The sequence below is a fragment of the Cupressus sempervirens genome, chromosome 8 (assembly GCF_028749045.1).
Source record: "Cupressus sempervirens isolate cs-2001-9-10 chromosome 8, ASM2874904v1, whole genome shotgun sequence".
NCBI lineage: Eukaryota > Viridiplantae > Streptophyta > Pinopsida > Cupressales > Cupressaceae > Cupressus > Cupressus sempervirens.
In genome coordinates this window covers 226,485,388-226,506,064 of record NC_143125.1, presented here as the reverse complement: position 1 = coordinate 226,506,064, position 20,677 = coordinate 226,485,388, and the positions used below count along the sequence as shown (strand labels likewise).

The 20,677-nt window shown below is 34.0% G+C and overlaps 1 protein-coding gene across 2 annotated transcripts in view; it reads left to right on the top strand.

Moving 5' to 3' along the window:
• RAD4 (DNA repair protein Rad4 family) overlaps positions 1-20,677 on the top strand; it is a 189,051-nt gene that overhangs the window by 33,172 nt on the left and 135,202 nt on the right. For both annotated transcript variants that reach the window (XM_089797296.1, XM_089797297.1), the window contains exons 2-3: positions 19,485-19,559; positions 19,640-19,761. In XM_089797296.1, the coding sequence (XP_089653422.1) occupies positions 19,485-19,559; positions 19,640-19,761 (197 nt within the window). The remainder of the gene's footprint in view (positions 1-19,484; positions 19,560-19,639; positions 19,762-20,677) is intronic.

The following is a 20,677-nucleotide window of genomic DNA, read 5'->3' as shown; positions in this document are numbered from 1 at the left end:
AAGAACTTGCAATTTCTTCCAAACGAAGAAAAACGAGAAAACAAACAAACGAACAACAAAAACAAGCACAAAAGAAACATGTACTTTTGATTTTAGACCCAAACATGTCAACAAACAAGTTACTTCAAAATGCAAATTCAAATTTGGAATTTAGGAAAAAACCTAAAGTATGAAAATGGGAAGTTTTATTATAACTAAAGTCAAAATACACTTTTCATGGCATATATATAGACAAGTGTGCAACTTCAAGCTAAAATATGCATGGAAATAACAATATAAGCATGAATTGATGAGCAAGTTTGAAAAAGTCCACTTGCTTGGAGATCAAAGAGCCAAAATAGCAAGAATCATAGACTTTGAAGACCAATTCTGCTCTAAATCTAGATTCTCAAACAATAATTTGACTTCTTTCACACTTGCATTCAACAAATATTAATGAGCAACAAAGGGTCGAATTTGACATGAGAATGCCAAAAACATGGTCTACAAAGGCAATAACATGCATTAACTTTTAAAAATAACCCCTATTGATCCAAACTTATGGGCTGAAAATGTCATTTTTTGAGTGTTTTAATAAAAATGTGCCATTTTCATGCAAAGATCTGGGCTGTTTTTGCAAAAACGTGGCCAAAAAATGCATATAAATTAATCATTTTTGACTTATGAATGCAAAAACAACTTCCCCAAATGCTAATACATGGATCCAAATGCAAAAACATGGCTCCAAAATGCATAAAAGTGGATTAAAAAACCCAATTTTCTGGGCGTTTTTAGCAAAAATGTGATTCATGGAAGGCATGATATGAAGCATTTTTGACATCTAAAGACAAAAACGTGTTCTTCAATAACAAATATGTGAATCAAAACCTCAAAACGACTTCTATTTGAGCCAAAACATGATCAAAATTGCCCCAAATCTGGCCGTTTTTAACAAAAATGTGGCTCAAAAAAGCAAAAATCAGAGTCATATTTGTCTCGGATATGCAAAATCATGACCTCCAAATGCATGTATATGCATTAAAACTTAGAAACCCCTTGTGATGGATTTCAAGCCATTATATGGGCAGATCTAAGCATTTTGGATGAAAAATGTGTTCTTGGAGGAAGAAAACATCAAAATTTTTGCCATTGAATCTTCAATTTTGGGTTCTATGAGGGCATATGCATGTATTTCAAGGAAAATCACACCTTTTGGAAGAGATTACATGTTTTAAAAATATGTATTAGAGTCTGCTCATTAAAATTGCACTTTTTGCGTGCATATACATGTTTTTAAAAACATGTAATGGAGTCCAAGAACAAAATCGCACCTCTTGGGCTGCGTTACATATTTCAAAATAGGCTCACAAATGATCCTTATTGCAAAATCACACTTTCTGGGGTGCATTACATATTTCAAAGACATATAATAGAAAACCAAATGCAAATTGCACCTTTTGAGTGCATATGCATATTTTAAAATTTGTTCACAAATGACCCTTAGTGCAAAATCCCACCTTTTTGGGATCATTGCATGTTTTGAAAACACTTAAATATGCATGTCTCACCTTTTGGGAGTCACTGCATATTTTAAAAAACATGTATTTCCATGTTTTTTGTGTTTTAAAATTGTCTTTTCATTCAAAATCGTGGTTTCTAGAGGCAATTACATATTTTAATGTAAATATGCTTGTAGACATGTTATGCACAAATTAAGCACATGTCAATTTATTTTTTGAAGAAATATTACTTAAATGGGTCATAAATAATATTTACACTATATAGATAAATATATAATGTGCAAATATCATTAAAAAAGTAATATTTATTAAGATATTTGAATTAAAATTAAAAAGTTAAATCAAACTATATAGTTAATATAATCACTTAAGTTTAAAAAGCAACTCAACTTAAGAATATAACATAAAGTGCTCTATAGTTCGTTAAGTGAAAAAGTAAAATGATAAAGTAACTTAAAAACATAACATAAAGTGAATTTATGTTATATTTCTCAAAAAGTGAATGTCAACTTCAAAATATAACATGATATTTTAATTCGTGCATTGCACCTAGGAAGTCCACTTTTTGGGCACTAAAATGGTCATATCTTTTGATTGCCAACTCCGATTAAGCCCTAAGATAGCCTAAATTGAAGGGAAAACTGAAAGCAATGACTTGAGAAAAACCTATGTTACCCCAAGTTTCCGGGATGAGGGGACGGGGGGATGGGGAAATGGGTTTCCGGGACGGTTTTTTTTTTGCCGAAACAGGGGACGGCTATATATATATATATCTGAATTTTCAAATATATTCATCAATTCTACATTCATCATAGCAACATAGTTTAAAATTATCAATTTCATTCATCAAATAATGATTCATCAATGATCATAGAGCATAGCAATCAGCATCTAATCGAATCATCGTAGAAAATTCTAAATAGCATCATTTTCAATCATCATTTAAGTACTTAAGATACCATTAGCACATAATGAAATGAGTCAAATAAGAGAATGAAAAACATCAACTCTCAATAAAATGGAAACATTGAATAGATAAAGACTCAAACTTTAAAGTTTTAAACTTTTGAAGTATCAACTATAGTGTATCAATGATCATATAATATTATAATGTCAAGACAGAACACTCCAAGTCTGAAACATCAAAGTCAAAATAAAAACAAAAAATACTAAGGCAGCTGCCCCTAATCATCCATATCAAAGTCACTATCACTATCATCCTGAGCTTCAAAATGAAAACAAAGATGGTATGATAGTTGCCCCTAATCATTCATTTTATAATATATTTTATAAAAAAATTGACTTCTACATGTCCAGGCCTGCAGATGACTGGAAAATCATTTTTTTAATGGTTTTTTTGAGTTTAATAAATTTTAATAGGAAACCTTTTATGTAGTCCCCGGGACGTTAGGAAACGGAAAAATAGTCCTCGAAACGGTCAATGTGGTTCGAAAACTTGTTGACCGTTTCTGAAGTTTCGGGGACGCGTTTCCTGTTTTCTTCTCCAAGTGGGGACGTCTGGGAAACGTCTCCTGCGGTCCCCCCGTCCTCGAAACCGTCCCCGTTTTCGAAATTTCAGGTTGAGGGGTGGAAATGTGTCCCTGGCTAACATAGAGAAAAACCAAAGGACCAAAAGCTAACAAACACACTCAAAAACGAGAAAAGACGTTGAAGACTTGAAAAATAAAGCATAGGCTCAACAAACAGAAAAACTAAAAGACTTGACGAAAACCTTCAGTAAGAGGAATCATTATATCAATTGGGGTCAATTGATTGATCATACTAACCAATTAAATAATGAACTAAACTTAGAGAAATGCGAAACTAAGTTGAAAAGTTTCGTACTGTTACCTTCATTTTGTGGTGACAAAATGCAGGACAATAGTTGGCTTTGTTTGGGGAATGTTGCTCGTTTGTTCTTGGAAATGAAGAATGACATAGAATCCAGTTCTCTAAGTGCCTTCATCTACTCCATTGGGCTATAGAGTCGGGTGACAAAAAAAAACAAAACTAATGTGACTAACGCAAAGCAAACCTAATAAAACAAAATGTGCAAGTGCACTTAATAACAAGGAGGAAAAAAACCTACCTAATTAATACTAGCCAAAAAATGCAAATTTTAGATGAAACCATTTACGGGTTTAACAAAATAGCTACCTTGTTTTCAGCAACTTGCAATACCGTGCATGTTCACATGCAACTTCATATTGATGGAACATGAACAACTGGAACAATAATGTCAATGCCTAATGTAACCCGTCTTGGAAGAAATGAAGGATTTCACCTTTTTGAGATGAATCATGTGTACTATTGTTCCAAGAAAGGTCCATGAATTGAATCTACTCCTCCAAAACTGAACAATCTTCTTTGATAATATTTTTCACGTTCAGGTACATGTGGAATCTCTAGCTTTCCATTAGCTTCCAACCAAGTAAGATGTCGAATTGGACATCCCCTTGATTGAACAAATTTTGAGTTTTTTTCAACTGCAACTTTCTTGACTGGTTCATCAATCACCAATACCTCAGAATGATTAAGAAAACCTTGCTCATGTGATTTTAGTAATGCACTGGCTGCCTCAACATACTATTCACAAACTTTTGACTTGGAAATTTTTTTATTGTTTATGAGAAATTCCTTCTCACGCTTTGGGGTAGAACAATTATGTAAAGTGTACTCAAGTTCATGACCTTGAGGCACAAATACATCATTATCAACTTGACTAGAACATACTTACATGCCCCCTTACATGACATGATTATTAGAAGAAAAAATTTCCTTCATTTTTTCGTCTTTGGCATTCTGAGATTGTGTAAACCAGATATGAGAGTCGCCAACTATGTCTTCTTCCTTTTCCTGGAAGAGAATAGCAAGATCACTAGCTTTAGATATAGGATGCTTCATTGTTGCCTTCGCTAAGGGTGCTTCAATTGCAAGCTTCTTAAATGGTGAAGCTAACTTTTGTTGATTCCCAACAATAACACTATGCATCTAGTTGAAAAAAGGTCGCCTTTGTACATCTTGGTGATGAACGAAGAACATGCCTTCAGCTATTTGCTTTTTGAGGGCAAGTAACTCATTTCCTAATCTTTGCATTGTAGGATCCGTCCTTGTGTTGGAGGAAAATGGATTAAAAGAATAATAACTTTCTTCAAAGCCACTTGCTTCAATTCTTATCTTCCCAACAAGAGTCTGACCATCTTCAATTTCAATTGCCAATGTTTGTACAGTTGCAAGAGTAGTCGAGGCTTCTCTCCTTAATAGAAAACTAACTTTAGGAATTTGAGCATTGACAAAGAAACAATTTAAATTTGCAATTATAGGTTGAGCAACAATTGGAATTCTTCGTGTCAATTTGTTGAAATGAGCTACAAATTCACGCATAGGCACATGAGACAACTTCTTTAGCTAAGCAAGTTGGACCAATACTACATAAACATCTTGAGGAGGCTTGAACCTTTCTTCAAACTTGGCTATGAGGGTAGCCCAGTTTGTGATAGTATGTGGTGGTTAATGGTAAAACCAATTAGCAGCTGAACTTTGTAGAGTTTCCACGAACAAACTAACAGACATGTCCTCATATTCAATAGCTTGAACATTGCATGCAGTGTAGAAAGCAACAATATGCTCATCAGGATGATGTTCATCATTGAAAAACTTGGGAAAGTTCTTTCGTGAGCCATTAGGAAGATCATGTAGAGGTGGAGCTAGATTCAACGGTCCAAAAGCATTTCCCCAAGGACCTTGGGCCATTTACATGTCTTTGGTAAATGCTTGAAAAAATTCCAATGAAAGACACGGGTTTGCTTCAAATGAAAGCATGAGGCTCTCAAATGCGTGTTGTATCCCCAACAAAGTTGCCAAAAAATTGTTGGATGGATATTTTGCAATTGACAGTTTTGTGAAATTTAGTCTCAAAATAGGTAGACCTGCCATAGCGTATGAGACCAAGTCTCTTCTACATTAAAGGAAAGACTCCTCTTTCTCACTGTTCCTTGGATTAACTCAAGGTAAGCAAGAAGTTGAGAAATTTTGTAATACCAATATTCTTTCCTCTTTATCTTTCAGAAAAGAATCTACTTACCTACAGAGCGAGTAATGGGCAAGATGAACTCTCTAACTACACTTCTATCTAGTAGATGGAAATGATGATACCAATAAACCAACACCAATTCAAAGGTTGATTGAAAGTGTACCGATTTGGCTCTAAGTCCTATTTGTTTAATTTATAAGAAAAATCACTACAATTGAGGTGTAAAGACTTCTAGAAGTAGATGATTTCTGTACTATTCTATAAGAAAAATCTCTACCACTGGGGCGCAGAGACTTCCAGAAGTAGGGAAATTCTGACTATTTTTCATGAATTTGAGATGATAGTACAAGCTACAGTCAAAACTTCCAGTCTATGTATCACCATAATCACTCCTAGTCAAAGCTCCGGCTCCAATTGCTTCTTAACTCATATGCTCTATTATTGAACACACAATAATAACATGAATCAGATACAATAGGCACAAATTATAGTCAAAGCTTCTAATTTTCTCTATCACAATTGCTTCTAGACAAAGCTTCGAATCCAATTGCTTCTTTTATTCACTTTTCTTCCAAATTGGTACTACACAATTAAAGTTATGCTTGCACAAGTTTGGCAGAGCTTTTTTGCATACAAAAAAAGATAATTTTTACAATGAGGGGGCACTCCTTTATATAGCAAAGGAGTTGAGAAAAATGAGGGAAAAGTGGGAGCAACTCAACCAACTTTGACCTGGTATAACTAACAAGAAAAATTATTAGATTACATGTCATTACACATGTAAATCGTATCACACATTTTCTTGTAATGCATCCTCTTCAATTAAAAACATGAAGTAAGAAGAAGAAGAAAGATGGAAGAGAGATGAAACAATCCCAGGGATTGTTTTAAAGGGCCTTGTACTTGGCGATGTTATCCCGGATGATCATAGGATCGGGAGTTCTTGTATTTTGTGTTGTTCATTCACCTTGATAACCTTGGTGTTGTGTCTTTTGATAGACTCTGACTCTCTTTGATGAATTGTTTGATGTCATTTGAAAACTTGATGTGATTAAGCTTTTCTCGCTCAAGTTGTCGTGAATTATCGTTTGTAGATTGACACACTTTGGAGTCTCTGACACTTTGAAAACGTTTTTGAAGGTGTCTGGATGTAAAGTCAAAATAACTTTCTAACAACACCTTTAATTTTTTTTTTTTTGAAGTCAAGTGCTTAGCGCATTCTCACACAAATTCAGGTTCTCAGACAATCATTGGGAAAATGGACACCAAATGAATTACCGCTTTTTTGATTTAAAGCACACCTTCTTTACTGGATGTCTTAATTCTTTATAGAAATTTTGGCTTATTTGACTTGCTGCAACATGAAAATTTCAATGCGATTGAATCCATGATTGGAAGATATGGATTCTGACTCCATGAGAATATTGGCAAAATGGATCTTTGAGAAACAGTATATTCAGAGTATTGATTAGATACTCATGGAACATATGCAATGAATTGGATGTGATATAGAAAGTACATGCGAAGGGCTAAAATGGGACTTAGGAAGATGGATGACTTGTAAATCCATATGGGAAAAGGATGAGTTCTTATAAAGACACCTTTTGGAATGAAGGCTAGGCGCATGGGAATGCGTGCAAATGATAACTTTTGACTTTAAAAGTGCGACCTTTAATTAAAAAAAGGTTCTCTAGATGTCATTATACGTAAAGTGAATTACATGTAAAACAAACATGCATTTAGATTTGGAAGACGAAAATGCATGTAAGTGGGAATGGAGAGTCAGATTACATATAATTGTGGATGGAGGGTGAGATTACATGTAATCACATGCAGAGAATGAGATGTAGTGTGTCGTGACATGGAAAGTGAAATTTCATGTGATTGCTCATGAAGTGTAATTGCATACAAAAGGAATGTAATTTACATCACGTAGATAAATATATAATGTGCAAATATCATTTAAAAAGTAATATTTGCTAAGATGTTTGAATTAAAATTTAAAAAGTTAAATCAAATTATATAGTCAATATAGTCACTTAAGTGAACAATTAAAAAGCAACTCAACTTAGAAATATAACATAAAGTGCTCTATAGTTACTTTAAGCGAAAAATTAAAATGATAAAGTAACTTAAAAACATAACCTAAAGTGAATTTATGTTATATTTTTCAAAAAGTGAATGTCAACTTCAAAATATAACATGATATTTTAATTCGTGCAGTTGCATCTAGAAAGTCCACTTTTTGGGCACTAAAATGGTAATATCTTTTGATTGCCAACTCCGATTAAGCCCTAATATATATGAAATTGAAAGAAAAATTGAAAGTAATGATTTGAGCAAAACCAAAGGACCAAAAGCTAACAAAACACACTAAAAAACAAGAAAAAGGACGTTGAAGGCTTCAAAAATCAAGCATAGGCTCAACAAACAAAAAAACTAAAAAGACTTGACAAAATTCTTCAGTAAGAAATCATTATATCAATTAGGGTCAATCTATTGATCAATACTAACCTATTAAATAATGAACTTAACTCAGAGAAATGCGAAACTAAGTTGAAAAGTTTTGTACTGTTACCTACATTTTGTGGTGAGAAAATGTAGGACGATAGTTTCTTCTCTCTGTTGAACAACTTGAACATTTTTTTGCAAATCATTGTTAGTCTCACAAAAAACTTCAACATTTTCTGTAATAGGTTTAGGATTAGCTTCTTCTTCATCAATCAAAATTCTAATCCAACATTCTTTCTTTGACTCGAAACTTTTTATCCACTTTTACATTTGCGCACTCAACAATGGTCTTAGTTTTTTGATTAAAACATCTACAGGCTTTGCTTTTCAATGAATAAACAAGGAACATACATTCATCGGTACTTGCATCAAACTTACCAATATCATTATCTCTTTTTATTTAATACTGACTTCCAAAAATACAGAAATATTTCACTGAGGGTGCATGTTCAAACCATAATTCATAGGGAGTCTTGTTTGTACCTTTTCTGATTTGCACTCTGTTTATTGTGTATACTGCTGTATTGACTGCTTCTCTCAAAAATGGCTTTGATACATCATTCTCAAACATCATGGCTCTCGCTGCTTCTGTTACAGACCTATTTCTTCTTTCAGCAATCCCAGTTTGCTCAAGGGTCTTAGGTGTTGATAATTGTCTCATTATGCCATTCACTTCACAGAAGGTGTTAAACTCATTCGAGGTAAACTCTCCACCTCTATCTGATCTTAAACATTTAATCTTCACTCTAGATTCATTCTCAACTCTATTCTTAAACAATTTAAACTTTTCAAATACCTCAAAGTTTTATTTAAGAAACGCTACCCACATCATCCTAGTCAAATCATGAATAAAGATCATGAAGTACCTTTCACGGTAGAATCCTTTTGTTCTAGTAGGACCACACAAATCTATATGAACAATCTCTAATTTTGCTGTAGTAGAGAACTTCTTGTTAGGAAATAGAATTTTCTTCTACTTAGCCATAACAAATTCTTTGCACACAACATTAGTAGGCTTCACAATTTTAGGTAAATCTTTGACAACAAATGTACTAGTAGCCTTCACAATATTATCAAAGTTTATATGAAAATTTTTTCTATTCCACAACTAACTGTTATCCACCTTTGTAACCAAACATGTCATCTCTATAGGGTTCAATTAAAAAACATTACCTCTAGATCTTGTACCAATGCCAATCAATTTGCCATCTTTATCTTTGATAATGCATGTCTTCTCTGTGAATTGTAACTGATATTCTTTATTAACCAATTGTCCAACACTCGATAAGTTATGCTTTGATCCATCAACAAAATAGACATCATCAGTATTAGTTTTTGCATCAAGAGTAATAGATCCTATTCCCTTGATATGACAAGCTACATTGTTACCAACTTTGATAATTCCTCCACCATGACTACTAAACTTAACAAATTTATTCATGTCAACAGTCATATGATGCGAATAACCACTATCAATGATCCAATCAACCTTCTTTTCAACTTGTGAAACTAGGGCTTTCTTTTCTTTAACTTCTTCTTTAATAGCTACATATCCTAACCCAACGTCACTTTCACTCTGAACTCTTTCATCATATTCATCCTCTTCATTTGCATATAAACAATCTCTAGGCCTTCTAGATTTGAAATTCTTCTTAATACTTTTTTCTCTCTTTTAGGACACTTGGAAGCATAATGACCAAATTCATTGCAAGTCCAACATTTAAGGGTTCTCTTACCATTTAGTTCTCTCCTTACAAGCAGGGCAATTCCTTCTTCAATTCTTCTATCCTCAGATTTCGATTTGCTGCTACTAGCATAGTCTCCACTAGTGCTTGCACTTCTTGACAAGGAAGGGCAAACACTTGATGCACTAAAAGCTTTTACCACTCATGGCAATTCTCCATATTGCTTCAAGCTCATTTATGCTGCTTCCAATCTTCCAAGTAGAGATTCTTTGGTAAACTTCTCAGTGCAAGGTATCACTTGCTCAATCATCTGTGCTGTCTGCCTGAATGGTGTATCTTCCATATAATCCCATCTTCATCTTTAGATCCATTGCAAGACTTAATTCCTGCAACAATTTATTATATTCTACCAATATAGCTTTTTACAAATTCATCTTCCATTGTCTTAACATCTTGAAACAAACATATCCAATTTTATAATCTGATTCTCTTAACATGCACAACACCATCAAAAGTAGATTCTAAAGCTTTCCAAATTTCATGACATGTCTCTAAGGATTTTACCTGACTAATTCGTTTTCAGGAAGAGTTGACAAAACTGCATCTGCGGCAAGCATATTGCACATAAATAGATCTCTTTCAACTTCATTGCATTCCTCAAGTTTGCTTTCCTCTGCAATCTTCTTTTCATTCATTGTCATCAGCCAATATCCTGGACCCATACATAGTAGACGAGTCTTCATCTTATCTTTCTAGCTGTCACAGTTAACTCCATTGAATTTAGGACTATCCTTTTTGAAATGACCCGCCATTGATCTGCTTAAGCTGTTAAGATTTTCCTTCAAGGACCTGATGCTCTGATATCAATTGTTAGAAATAGAAAGTAAAGTCCACCAAGATAACTACTGGGGGGGGCAGGGGGTGAATCAATTATCCAACTATTAAAACATTTATCAACCTTATTAATCCTTAACCATGTGAACAATATAACCAACAAGCATAAGAAGATACACATACACAACAACACTTAGGGAAACCCTTGATCAGAGGAAAAACTCCAGTGGGGATGGTACCCACAACATGATGTATTAATATAAAAGTTCCTTGTAAGAGGATGAACTTTGTTAAGAGCCAATGAAATACATTCAATACATATCAGTCCTTGTTAGGAGTTGTGCCAACCTTGTTAAGAGTTGTAGAAGGCAGAAGGACCCATTGTCCAAATAGCTTTTGGGGCAAGACCACGAAACTCACTATCCAACTAATGTTTGTATTATTCTTTGCAGAATAATAGAAATGGAATAACTTGAATTCCTTTGTCCTCTTGACCGGACCAAACCTCTTTCAGATCTCAATACTAGATCACCAACTTCGCATCCAATAATCCCTTGGATTACTTAGACACATTTACCAACTTTGCATATCACTTGCTCACATGCAATAGAATTCACACTCTTTCATACTTCATCACAAGGAAAATAACTTTCCTTTATAACATATTCTCAAAATAAGTTACTGAGTCGGCCTTGAGGCTTTCCCAATTAGTTATAATAGGACCTCATTAAGATATTACAATTCATTACACCTTTTTGTAATTACAAAACATTGTCGGCTCACAGTAACTACATTTCCTCACTCGTGCAATCTCTGACCTTGTGCACTCGTTGACGTCATCGTCAGGTTGTCTATTGTCACTATCTAACTTTGCTCATCACGATTCTATCCCTTTTACGAGATACAATCCAAACATCAGAAACCACTTCTCAGGTACTTTGTTTGCACACTGTCCTCTGCAATTCTTGAATAACTCTTGCATGTCTTCGACTTTCTGCATGCACACTTATCCACTTCATTAGTGTAAGAATTTGCCTTAGTTGTTGATAGTTTCAATGAAGTGCTTGGCTACCATGTCTTGTCTTCTTGGTGGTGATGCTGCTTCTATATTTCTTATTTTATCCTTTTCTTCGTAATGACTTGTACATATTTTCCTGTTCATCTTTTGTATTGCATCTTTCCATATCTTTATTGTCAACTTTCCTTGTATATCAACTTCATGATGATAAATTGTGATACACAAATTGACTTTTGATTTATTTTGTATTAGCCTGCATTATTCATTTCATTCCTTGACCAAATTGGTCATACTATGCCATGTACTCTGTTTGTGCGATGTCAAAGTGTTCTTAGGATTTCTTTCCAAAACTTATGCCAATCATCAAACTAAGTTAAGCGACCTTAGACATAGCATCTATATTGTCCATAATATCATCCCATAAAATTGTAGCCTTGTACCAGCTTCCAGTGAAGCTTGCTGAAACAAACTATCTTCCCATACACTATTTTTCTGACTGGCACTTAGAGAATTTTTTTCATCATCAAATATCAAACTTAACATTTACCTTCAGCGGCCTTACCTCATCATAATATTGCCATTAATGACAACATCTACCAACTTACCTCAGCCAACTTGCCAACAGTTTGAAAAGCAAATATGATGTGAAGATGTAAATTGTGTGATTGCATTTGATGCAAATTCTTGTTAGAGTTTCATCGTGTTGAAGTAACATGGATCGTTTTTTGCAAATTAATAACATGACCATTGTAATTGATGTCTTCCAAATGCAGATTTGAAGACTCATAACTATGAGAAGAGGAGACATGTCTCATGAAGAGACATGTCTCTATAGTTAATCATCATTAGTTAATATATTAATTATATAACTAACCATACGTATAATATATATATATATATATTATTATATATATAATATAATATATGTAATATATATATATATTATATAATATATAATATATACATATAAGAATATTTATTTAATGACGACTTACCATCAACAGTGTATCTCATAATTGAATCAATTTGACTGCAACTACAAACTTAACACTCCCTCTTAGTTAGGGAGGATTGATATAGAACATATTCTATTCTTAAGTATATGAAGAGATATCATCTCAGTATGATATTCTTGGAATGACATATTTAAGGATATCAACATAAATCCATCAACTTAGATGTTATCTTTTAATATAGTCCAAAGTATGACTCAACAAGAAATATCAACCATATGGTATTCATCATACGTATATTCTTTTGGTGTGTACACTGGCATCAAATCCTTGATGCCTACCAAAAGAATATGTTATATCCTAGAAGGATATGAGTTATCTGATTTCCGACACTCCGAGACAACAATTTCATATAGTATATCAGCTAACAAGAAATCACGGTGTGGTGGTCTCTATCATGACAAGTATCATGATCTCCGACACTCCGGGATAACACCTTAATGAAGTCTGTCATGATAACAAGTCTACCATTTATAAGATTGCCACCTTACAATGGTTACCTTCTGTTTAATCATGATACGTTTGTTATCATTGACTTCCAACACTCTGGGACAACTTAATGAAGTCTTTCATGATAATAGGTCTACCATTTATAAGATCATCACTTTACAATGGTTACCTTCTGTTTATATGTCAATGAATGATCGTCACCTTTCATTACATATCATATGTGAAATAGTAACCACCATGAACCAAGTCAGAGGGTGGTACAAAGGGTTTCACCTCAATTCTCTCTCATAGAGAAGAATGCATTACAAGGAATTTCACTTAGGACTTCTCCTTATAAAGAAGATGTCATTCACAAAGGATTGCACTTCAAAATTCTCCCTCAGAACAATGATCCTGGGAAGTTAGGTCCAATAGTTACTCCTTTAGAGTCTCTCTTCCCCCAAGGATTCTTGTCAGACTCACTCTGAATTTGATATCAATCTTCCAATTTTCTAGTGATAAGTCAATACTTCCTCATGATGCTCTCAAGAGTAGGCCCATCAAAATCATGCAGTCACACACATGTATTTCTAGGCTCCCTTTGAGAATAATCTTCTAAGTTCTTGCATTGCCTTTGAAGAAGTGTCATACTCCCTCTTAATGTAGAAGGATCTCATAATCTCAATCATTAAGGACAATTGCTTCAAGAGCCTCACTTTATCCATCTTGATCATCATCGTTTTTGGAGCTAATATCATAAGATTGAGTCTGCACAATATTTGATAGCATGTGTAAAGTACCAACCTTCTTTTCCTGCAATTACATCCTATAATAGGCAAATAACTCTTATAGTATGTATAGGATTATAAATAAATGAATAGATAAATGTAAAAGATACGAGTACTTATCTTCCCATGAGGGTCATGGAACATCTCCTTTTTAAAGATGGTTTGAGTGGGAACAAAACATTGGTTATTATTCCCCCCACAATGTAAAATTCCCGCTCTTATATCTTTGAATACTTTTGCATCACATCAAATATGACAATGACAACTTCTTTCTAAGTTCCAACTTGCTCTTTTCATCCATTGAGGTCCAAACATTCATTAAGCTTAATAGTAGAAGCAAACATGTCCTTTCATTTTCTCAAGCTCGTCCACAATACACCAATATCTTGATTGAGTATGATTATGCCACATGAATGAATCTACAACTCATACGTCGAGTTTCATTCATCAAAGAAAGACTCGTAAATGGTTCAAATGAATTATTAAAAGCTTCAGTAACATCTCACAACAACTCAAATTTTCTTTGTTCATGCAAAGGTATTTGTTTGATCTTTTGATTAAACCTATATTATGCACATCTTGTAATCTATGTATTCCAAATTTATATCATTGGTGAATCCATCACAATGTGGTTTACTCCCTCTGAATTAATATGATCAAGATCATCAAAGGTTGATTGAATCATATCCTGTATATGCTCCCTCTCTTTTAAGGTTGCCTCAAATGTCAACCTCCCTCTGAATTTCAATCTTGCTCTTTTTCTTGTAACAACATTCTCGGAGGAAAAGATCGAGGTATATAGCTCTTGGTAGGATGTACAAAAATACAAATAAGAATGTTAATTTGGCTATTAGAAATTTAATGCTGCCTATTACTAACAATAACATAAATGATTGTAGTATTTATATTATATTTTCAAAAATAAAAGTAAGAACTTAATCTTTCATACTCCCATATTAGATCCCACAATCATTATATCAACTTATTAAATATCATTAAATGTAATTATACACATATAAATACATGTAGATATATTCAAACTTTCAATAATATTTATATGTTGATATACGTATAAATAATAAATCATTACCATTTTGCAAACACAAATTAATTAACACAACTACTTACCTCAATACTTACCTTTTAATGAGATCAATGGAATTGATGCATTTATCATCTTAAGACTGACTTGGGTTTCACATCAGCTAAGAGGTAGATAAATTAACTTTTTGAAGTGTGAGCCTCTTCTTTAATCCTACCAGTGACTTGATTTCCATATCTGTTGAGGATGAAATCCTTGTTTTCATAAGTAATCAAGTGTTGCAAGTTTTGATGGCATGATGACCCACTTCTAAGTCGGCAATCAAGTCCCGATATGAGTGAGTCATACATGATAGGCGAGGCAATCACTTATTTACTATGCCTAAGGTATCAAAGATGTTTCCACATCATCCTCTTGTTTTTGCACTCCTTTCATCCCTTTGACTTTCGGTGATATAATTAAGTTATCTGCTTCAAAGGGTTATGACAATGATGAACCGCTTTCCCTTGTGTATGCTTAGATGTTTCTTACGTGGACACTTTTTTGCTAGGTGGCATTATTTATGGCCATAGTAGTCAGGTTGAATGAGGGCTATTGGCCATTTAATATGATGATGTTCTTATCGCTTTCTTATCGCTTTCTTACAGCCCTTTGTAGTTTCCAATATAATTTTGGAGTAGTGTCCATAGTCTTATTTCCTTGTATATGTTTTCTTGTGATATATATATATATACAAACATTTTTATCTTAGTCTTGCTTTGTTAATTATTACTCAGTCCACACTCCTTATGATAATAACATTCTATCCATCGCTAAAAGAATATGCAGTAGCCTTCAATTCTACAATCACCATTTCTTCGCCATGTCATGGTGCATTGTTACTGAGGCATTGATAGATTCTTGAGTAAGTCATATGTGCCCATTATATTCTGTAATCTATTTTCTTCCATCTAAATGAGATAGATCGCTTCTTTGTCCTGTTTCAATCCATTCGATGAGTAGGATGTTGATTATGGTTTTCATCAGGATTTTTAATTTGTAGGTTGAGGATTCTGATATTACCAAGCTAGATACCGAGACAAGATGTTCCACACAAATAGGAATCCAACTCATGTATTTGTCCCACTGTCATTATAATGATACACGAGAGGTCTGAATTTTTCCGAGTTTCTACATGGCTCAGTGGATCATTATTTTAATAGTATTCACACTTTATCAATGAATCCAACAATTTTCTACCTAGTATGCAGTGGCATTGGGATTGATTTTCTCATTAATGTCGAGTACACATTTAAATGCTGCTCCTACATTGCATTGAATCTACATGCATCTGGGTTGGAAAGAAGCCATCAAAACCTCAAATCTGAAGTATTCTGTCATTGGAACTCAGCCTGCATCCAACGAGACATATAGTCTTAATCTGAGCATAGACAATGTCTATCTGGGTTGGAAAGAAGGCATCAAAACCTCAAATCTGAAGTATTCTGTCATTGGAACTCAGCCTGCATCCAACGAGACATATAGTCTTAATCTGAGCATAGACAATGTCTATCCATCCCATTATGTGACATTTTTATGCAGTCCTTCATCTGATCTTTGTGACGAACAAGAACAGGCAACCCATAAACCCATAAGTTTAGATATTTAAGTAGCCTTCTCATACTTGTCATGTCTTATTGATAATCTCTATTATATTACGTGGATGCAACATAATCACTGCTGGTTCAAACTCCTGAGAATATCCTTATCTGTTATATGCACTGCTCTTTCCCTTTGCACAATGAATATCAACTTCTATATATATGTCACTCTGCTGTATATTATTGTATCTGATTGTAATATTGATCTGCTCCAGAAGTCTATATTTGTGAATATTGAACTTAGACAAATATATCGCTGAATGAAGATTGACGAGAATATATATGTTGCTGAATATAAGTACTGAATGTCCTTCAATCTGTAGAGTATATACCCAAAGCAAAAATCTCCTTGAATTCAATCTGAGTATATAGATATGATCCCTGAGATTATAATGGATATGAGTCACTTTGCTGTATGTAAACATCAATTTTCTTTTCGTCTGCTATGAATATGCTGTGAGAAATTTTCCTTTTTAATTCTTTTTACAATAATGATATATTTTGTTAGGGAGGCCTCAACCGGCTATATGGCAAACTTAGAACTTAACATATTCACAAGGATCAAACACCAACTCATTCTAAGTTTGCTGAACACTTTGGCGATCTTGTCTTCAATTTGTTCCTCTGCAGAGTTGTTCCCACCCACCATAACTTGACTGCAGACACCTTGTCTTGCCTGAACATCTTACATCTTGGATGGTTAAATTGATATGCATGCCACACAGAGATTGGGTCTGTCTGTCTTTTGGGGTTCACAGATTTTGACATAACTATAATTATAGACCTCTTATACGTAAGATCATTATAAGATCGTTTGGTATACACATGTACTCTGACATACTTTGAAAATGATTCTGAATTTGATTGGGTCTCTAGAATTATATTTGCCTTCAATATTTGACTCAAAATTAATACTTATTCAAGTCATCCAACACTAGTTCTGCCAAACATTTGCAGCCTGCTCTGATACCATGTTGAAGTAACATGGATCGTTTTCAGCAAATGTAATAACATGACCATTGTAATTGATGTCTTCCAAATGCAGATTTGAAGACTCATAAATATGAGAGGAGGAGACATGTCTCATGTCTCTATAGTTAATCATCATTGGTTAATATATTAATTATATAAATAAGCACACGTACAATCTATATATCTTATTATATATATAATATAATATATGTAATATATATAAATATATATATATTATATAATATAATATATATAAGAATATTTATCTAATGATGATTTACCATCAACAATGTATCTCATGATCGAATCAATCTGATTGCAACTACAAACTTAACACATCGGAACTGTATAAGCATTGTTGATGTTACCAGTCATTCCAATAAAGGACAGTAAGTCCAATTTTGTTTATGTAAATTGTATAGAAAGCCGGATTGAGGCCAGATCTATTTTGCAATTGAGCAGGGAGCTCCGGACGAGTGCCTGAATGCAAGTGCATTCTTATATTTGGTACTTATGAAGTAGTGAGTTATTTGTGGGTACCATCCCCCACCAGGGTTTTTCCCTTAATCAAGTTTCCCTAGAAAACAAATATGGTGTTATGAGTTTTTTGATTGTCTTTGTGTTGTGTTGCAGTTTACTTTCTATATGCTTTATATGGTGCTAGTCCAATCGGTTTAAAGTTAAGAAAAGAGTTAGAATACTAATTCACCCGCTCTTCTCAGTATTCTTCAATCCTAACATTTTGTATATTTCTATTATTTTTTGTATATACAATACACACACACACACACACGTACACTTACTTACCATAATGGATTTTCTTTTCCTTGAACCCATGTACCGGGTTCTTATATCCAAACCCTTCCCTGAATGCGCACTATCCTTTAGTTATAAAAAACAAGTAGCTTTTGTCTCTTTTTCAATATTTTTAATATTTTTCAAAATCTGATTTTATCTTTATTTTTTCAAAAATACTTTTAGTTTGCTGATATTTTCCCCAAATTTTGTTGGTATAAATTCAAAGCACTCTGGAAGTCATAATTCAGATTTTAAAATTGCCATATAACTTGCAGTCAACCAGAACTCCAGGAGACCAGTACAGATGTTACTGGTTCCCCCTTTGGTTTGATCTCCGAACTCCCTTGTTTTTCTCTAATTGTTCATACACATGTATGGTCATCCATGTTCCATACTGGTTGCTAAGCAGAACTGTCAACAATGGGAAACTTTATGGTAATCACAGGGCATGGGTAGATGTAACTGTCTTGAACCACCATCCATTTGGAGCTATCATCAAAGGTGCAGGCTATAAAGGCCCACATTTAGTGCCAGGAATCAGTGCCAATGAAGAATAAGAGGAAAAAATGAAATACCATTACTCAAAATAATGGCAGGAGGGGAGATACAGATTGAACCCTTAACACAATCAAGAACCCCCAATAATAGTAACAGGTCTCCAGCAGAAATAAAATTGACACCTGGATTGTAGACATTAGCTCATGCCCAGCACAAAGGTGACCGTTGCTGTCCACATAACTGTAATAATTAGGTGATGAGGCATATATATTTCAATGTTCACATTAGGTCAAATAGAACTGTCACAGCATTTTGCAGGACAACCTCATGAATAGATGGAGAGGAAAGATCAAAAAAGAACAAAAGAAAATCACACTAAATAGGGCCTGCAGACATGCACCAATATCGATAGCACAATATTTCTGGGTGTGAAGAATTTTACGAGAGCTGGATGCTCCTGAATCAATAATTCAGTCAATTTGGATGTTATCCATCTTATGAGACTCCAAAATGAGATAAATTTTCCAACTAGTAATAAACAAGGACATAAAATTGCCAAATAAGTCTAATAAAACTATAGTCTCAATTTTTAATCTGATCTCATGAGTAAGAAAACAATATTGTTATTTATTTTTTTTGTATGAAGAAAACAATACTGTCATTTATTTCTTGTCTCTCATTTGATTTAAAGGTTTTGAATTTTCAGTATTCTTGCTCTATGCAGGTTTTCAAGATTTACTGAAAAATTTACATGAGCCCAATGGACGCAGAACTTCTGATTGCGGGCATCCGGAAACTAGTGAGTTGTTTGACTTGAGCTCAAGCAATTAGATTTAGATTGATTTTCTTACAAGGAACATTACAAATTTTGTCCTATAGCTACTCTTGTGGATGCATCGAGGAAGAATGTTGGCAAATTGCTTGAGCGAGTTGGGGATCGCCAAGCATTGGCAAGAAAGAAGCAAGGAAACGCATCGATTAATAATGGTTCTCACAGCATGGTTAGTCTTTTTGGAATTTCTTTTTTCTGGTTCTTATTTCAAATGTGTTATCTTCTTCATTGATCTATGATGCCACTTTTCTGATCAAAGAAGCTTGTATAGTATATTAAGTTTGTAAACAGTAAGAACTGTGACAGCTTTATTTATTGCATTGTCTTCAGGGAGCTAGATCAACTTTATTGTTTTTTTCAGTAATATATTATGTTTTTTTTACTAATTCTCGAAAGCAAGACGTACATCATCGATCATAATGTTTCTGAAAAAAAACCTCAACCCAGCACCATTGTACCCTTACAGACATGCTTTTTCATCCACAAAAAAACTTCAAAGATATGCCATCAATCTCCCAACCCTAACTATGCTACCATCAAGGCCTTCCACCATTACAGAGACTATCATTTTACAATTCAGAGGCTTTCAAAAATCCAGTAAGCATTTACACATACATCTTACATTCATTACCGTGTACTCTAATCATTATAACAACAAAGGAAATTTTTTTAAATTCAAAAATTTGCACAGGAAACATTTGCGCTTTGGTACACTTTCTCCTTCAGTCTGCATCTTCTGCTTCTGCCTCCTCCACCGCTTCCTCTTTGTGGTTCCCGTATTCTGAATCCTTTAGTTCCCCACTCTCTTCCACCTTGGCATTCTCTGTCACATTTTTCATCACCCGCTCCAACCTCAACAACTCTCCTTCACTTTGGACACCTTGCCCCTCTTGGAACCCTAGCAGCATTAAGTCTTTCTGGTTGCTCTAGAGCTGCAATTTCCCTATCTGACTGATTTATTATCACCACATACAACAGAGCCATTCATCCTCATCTGGCTTCCTTAAACCTTCTCCGCCTCTTCTCAGCCTCAAACCTCCACACAAAGGGCATAAACTTTGTGTCTTCAATCAATTCAACATGAA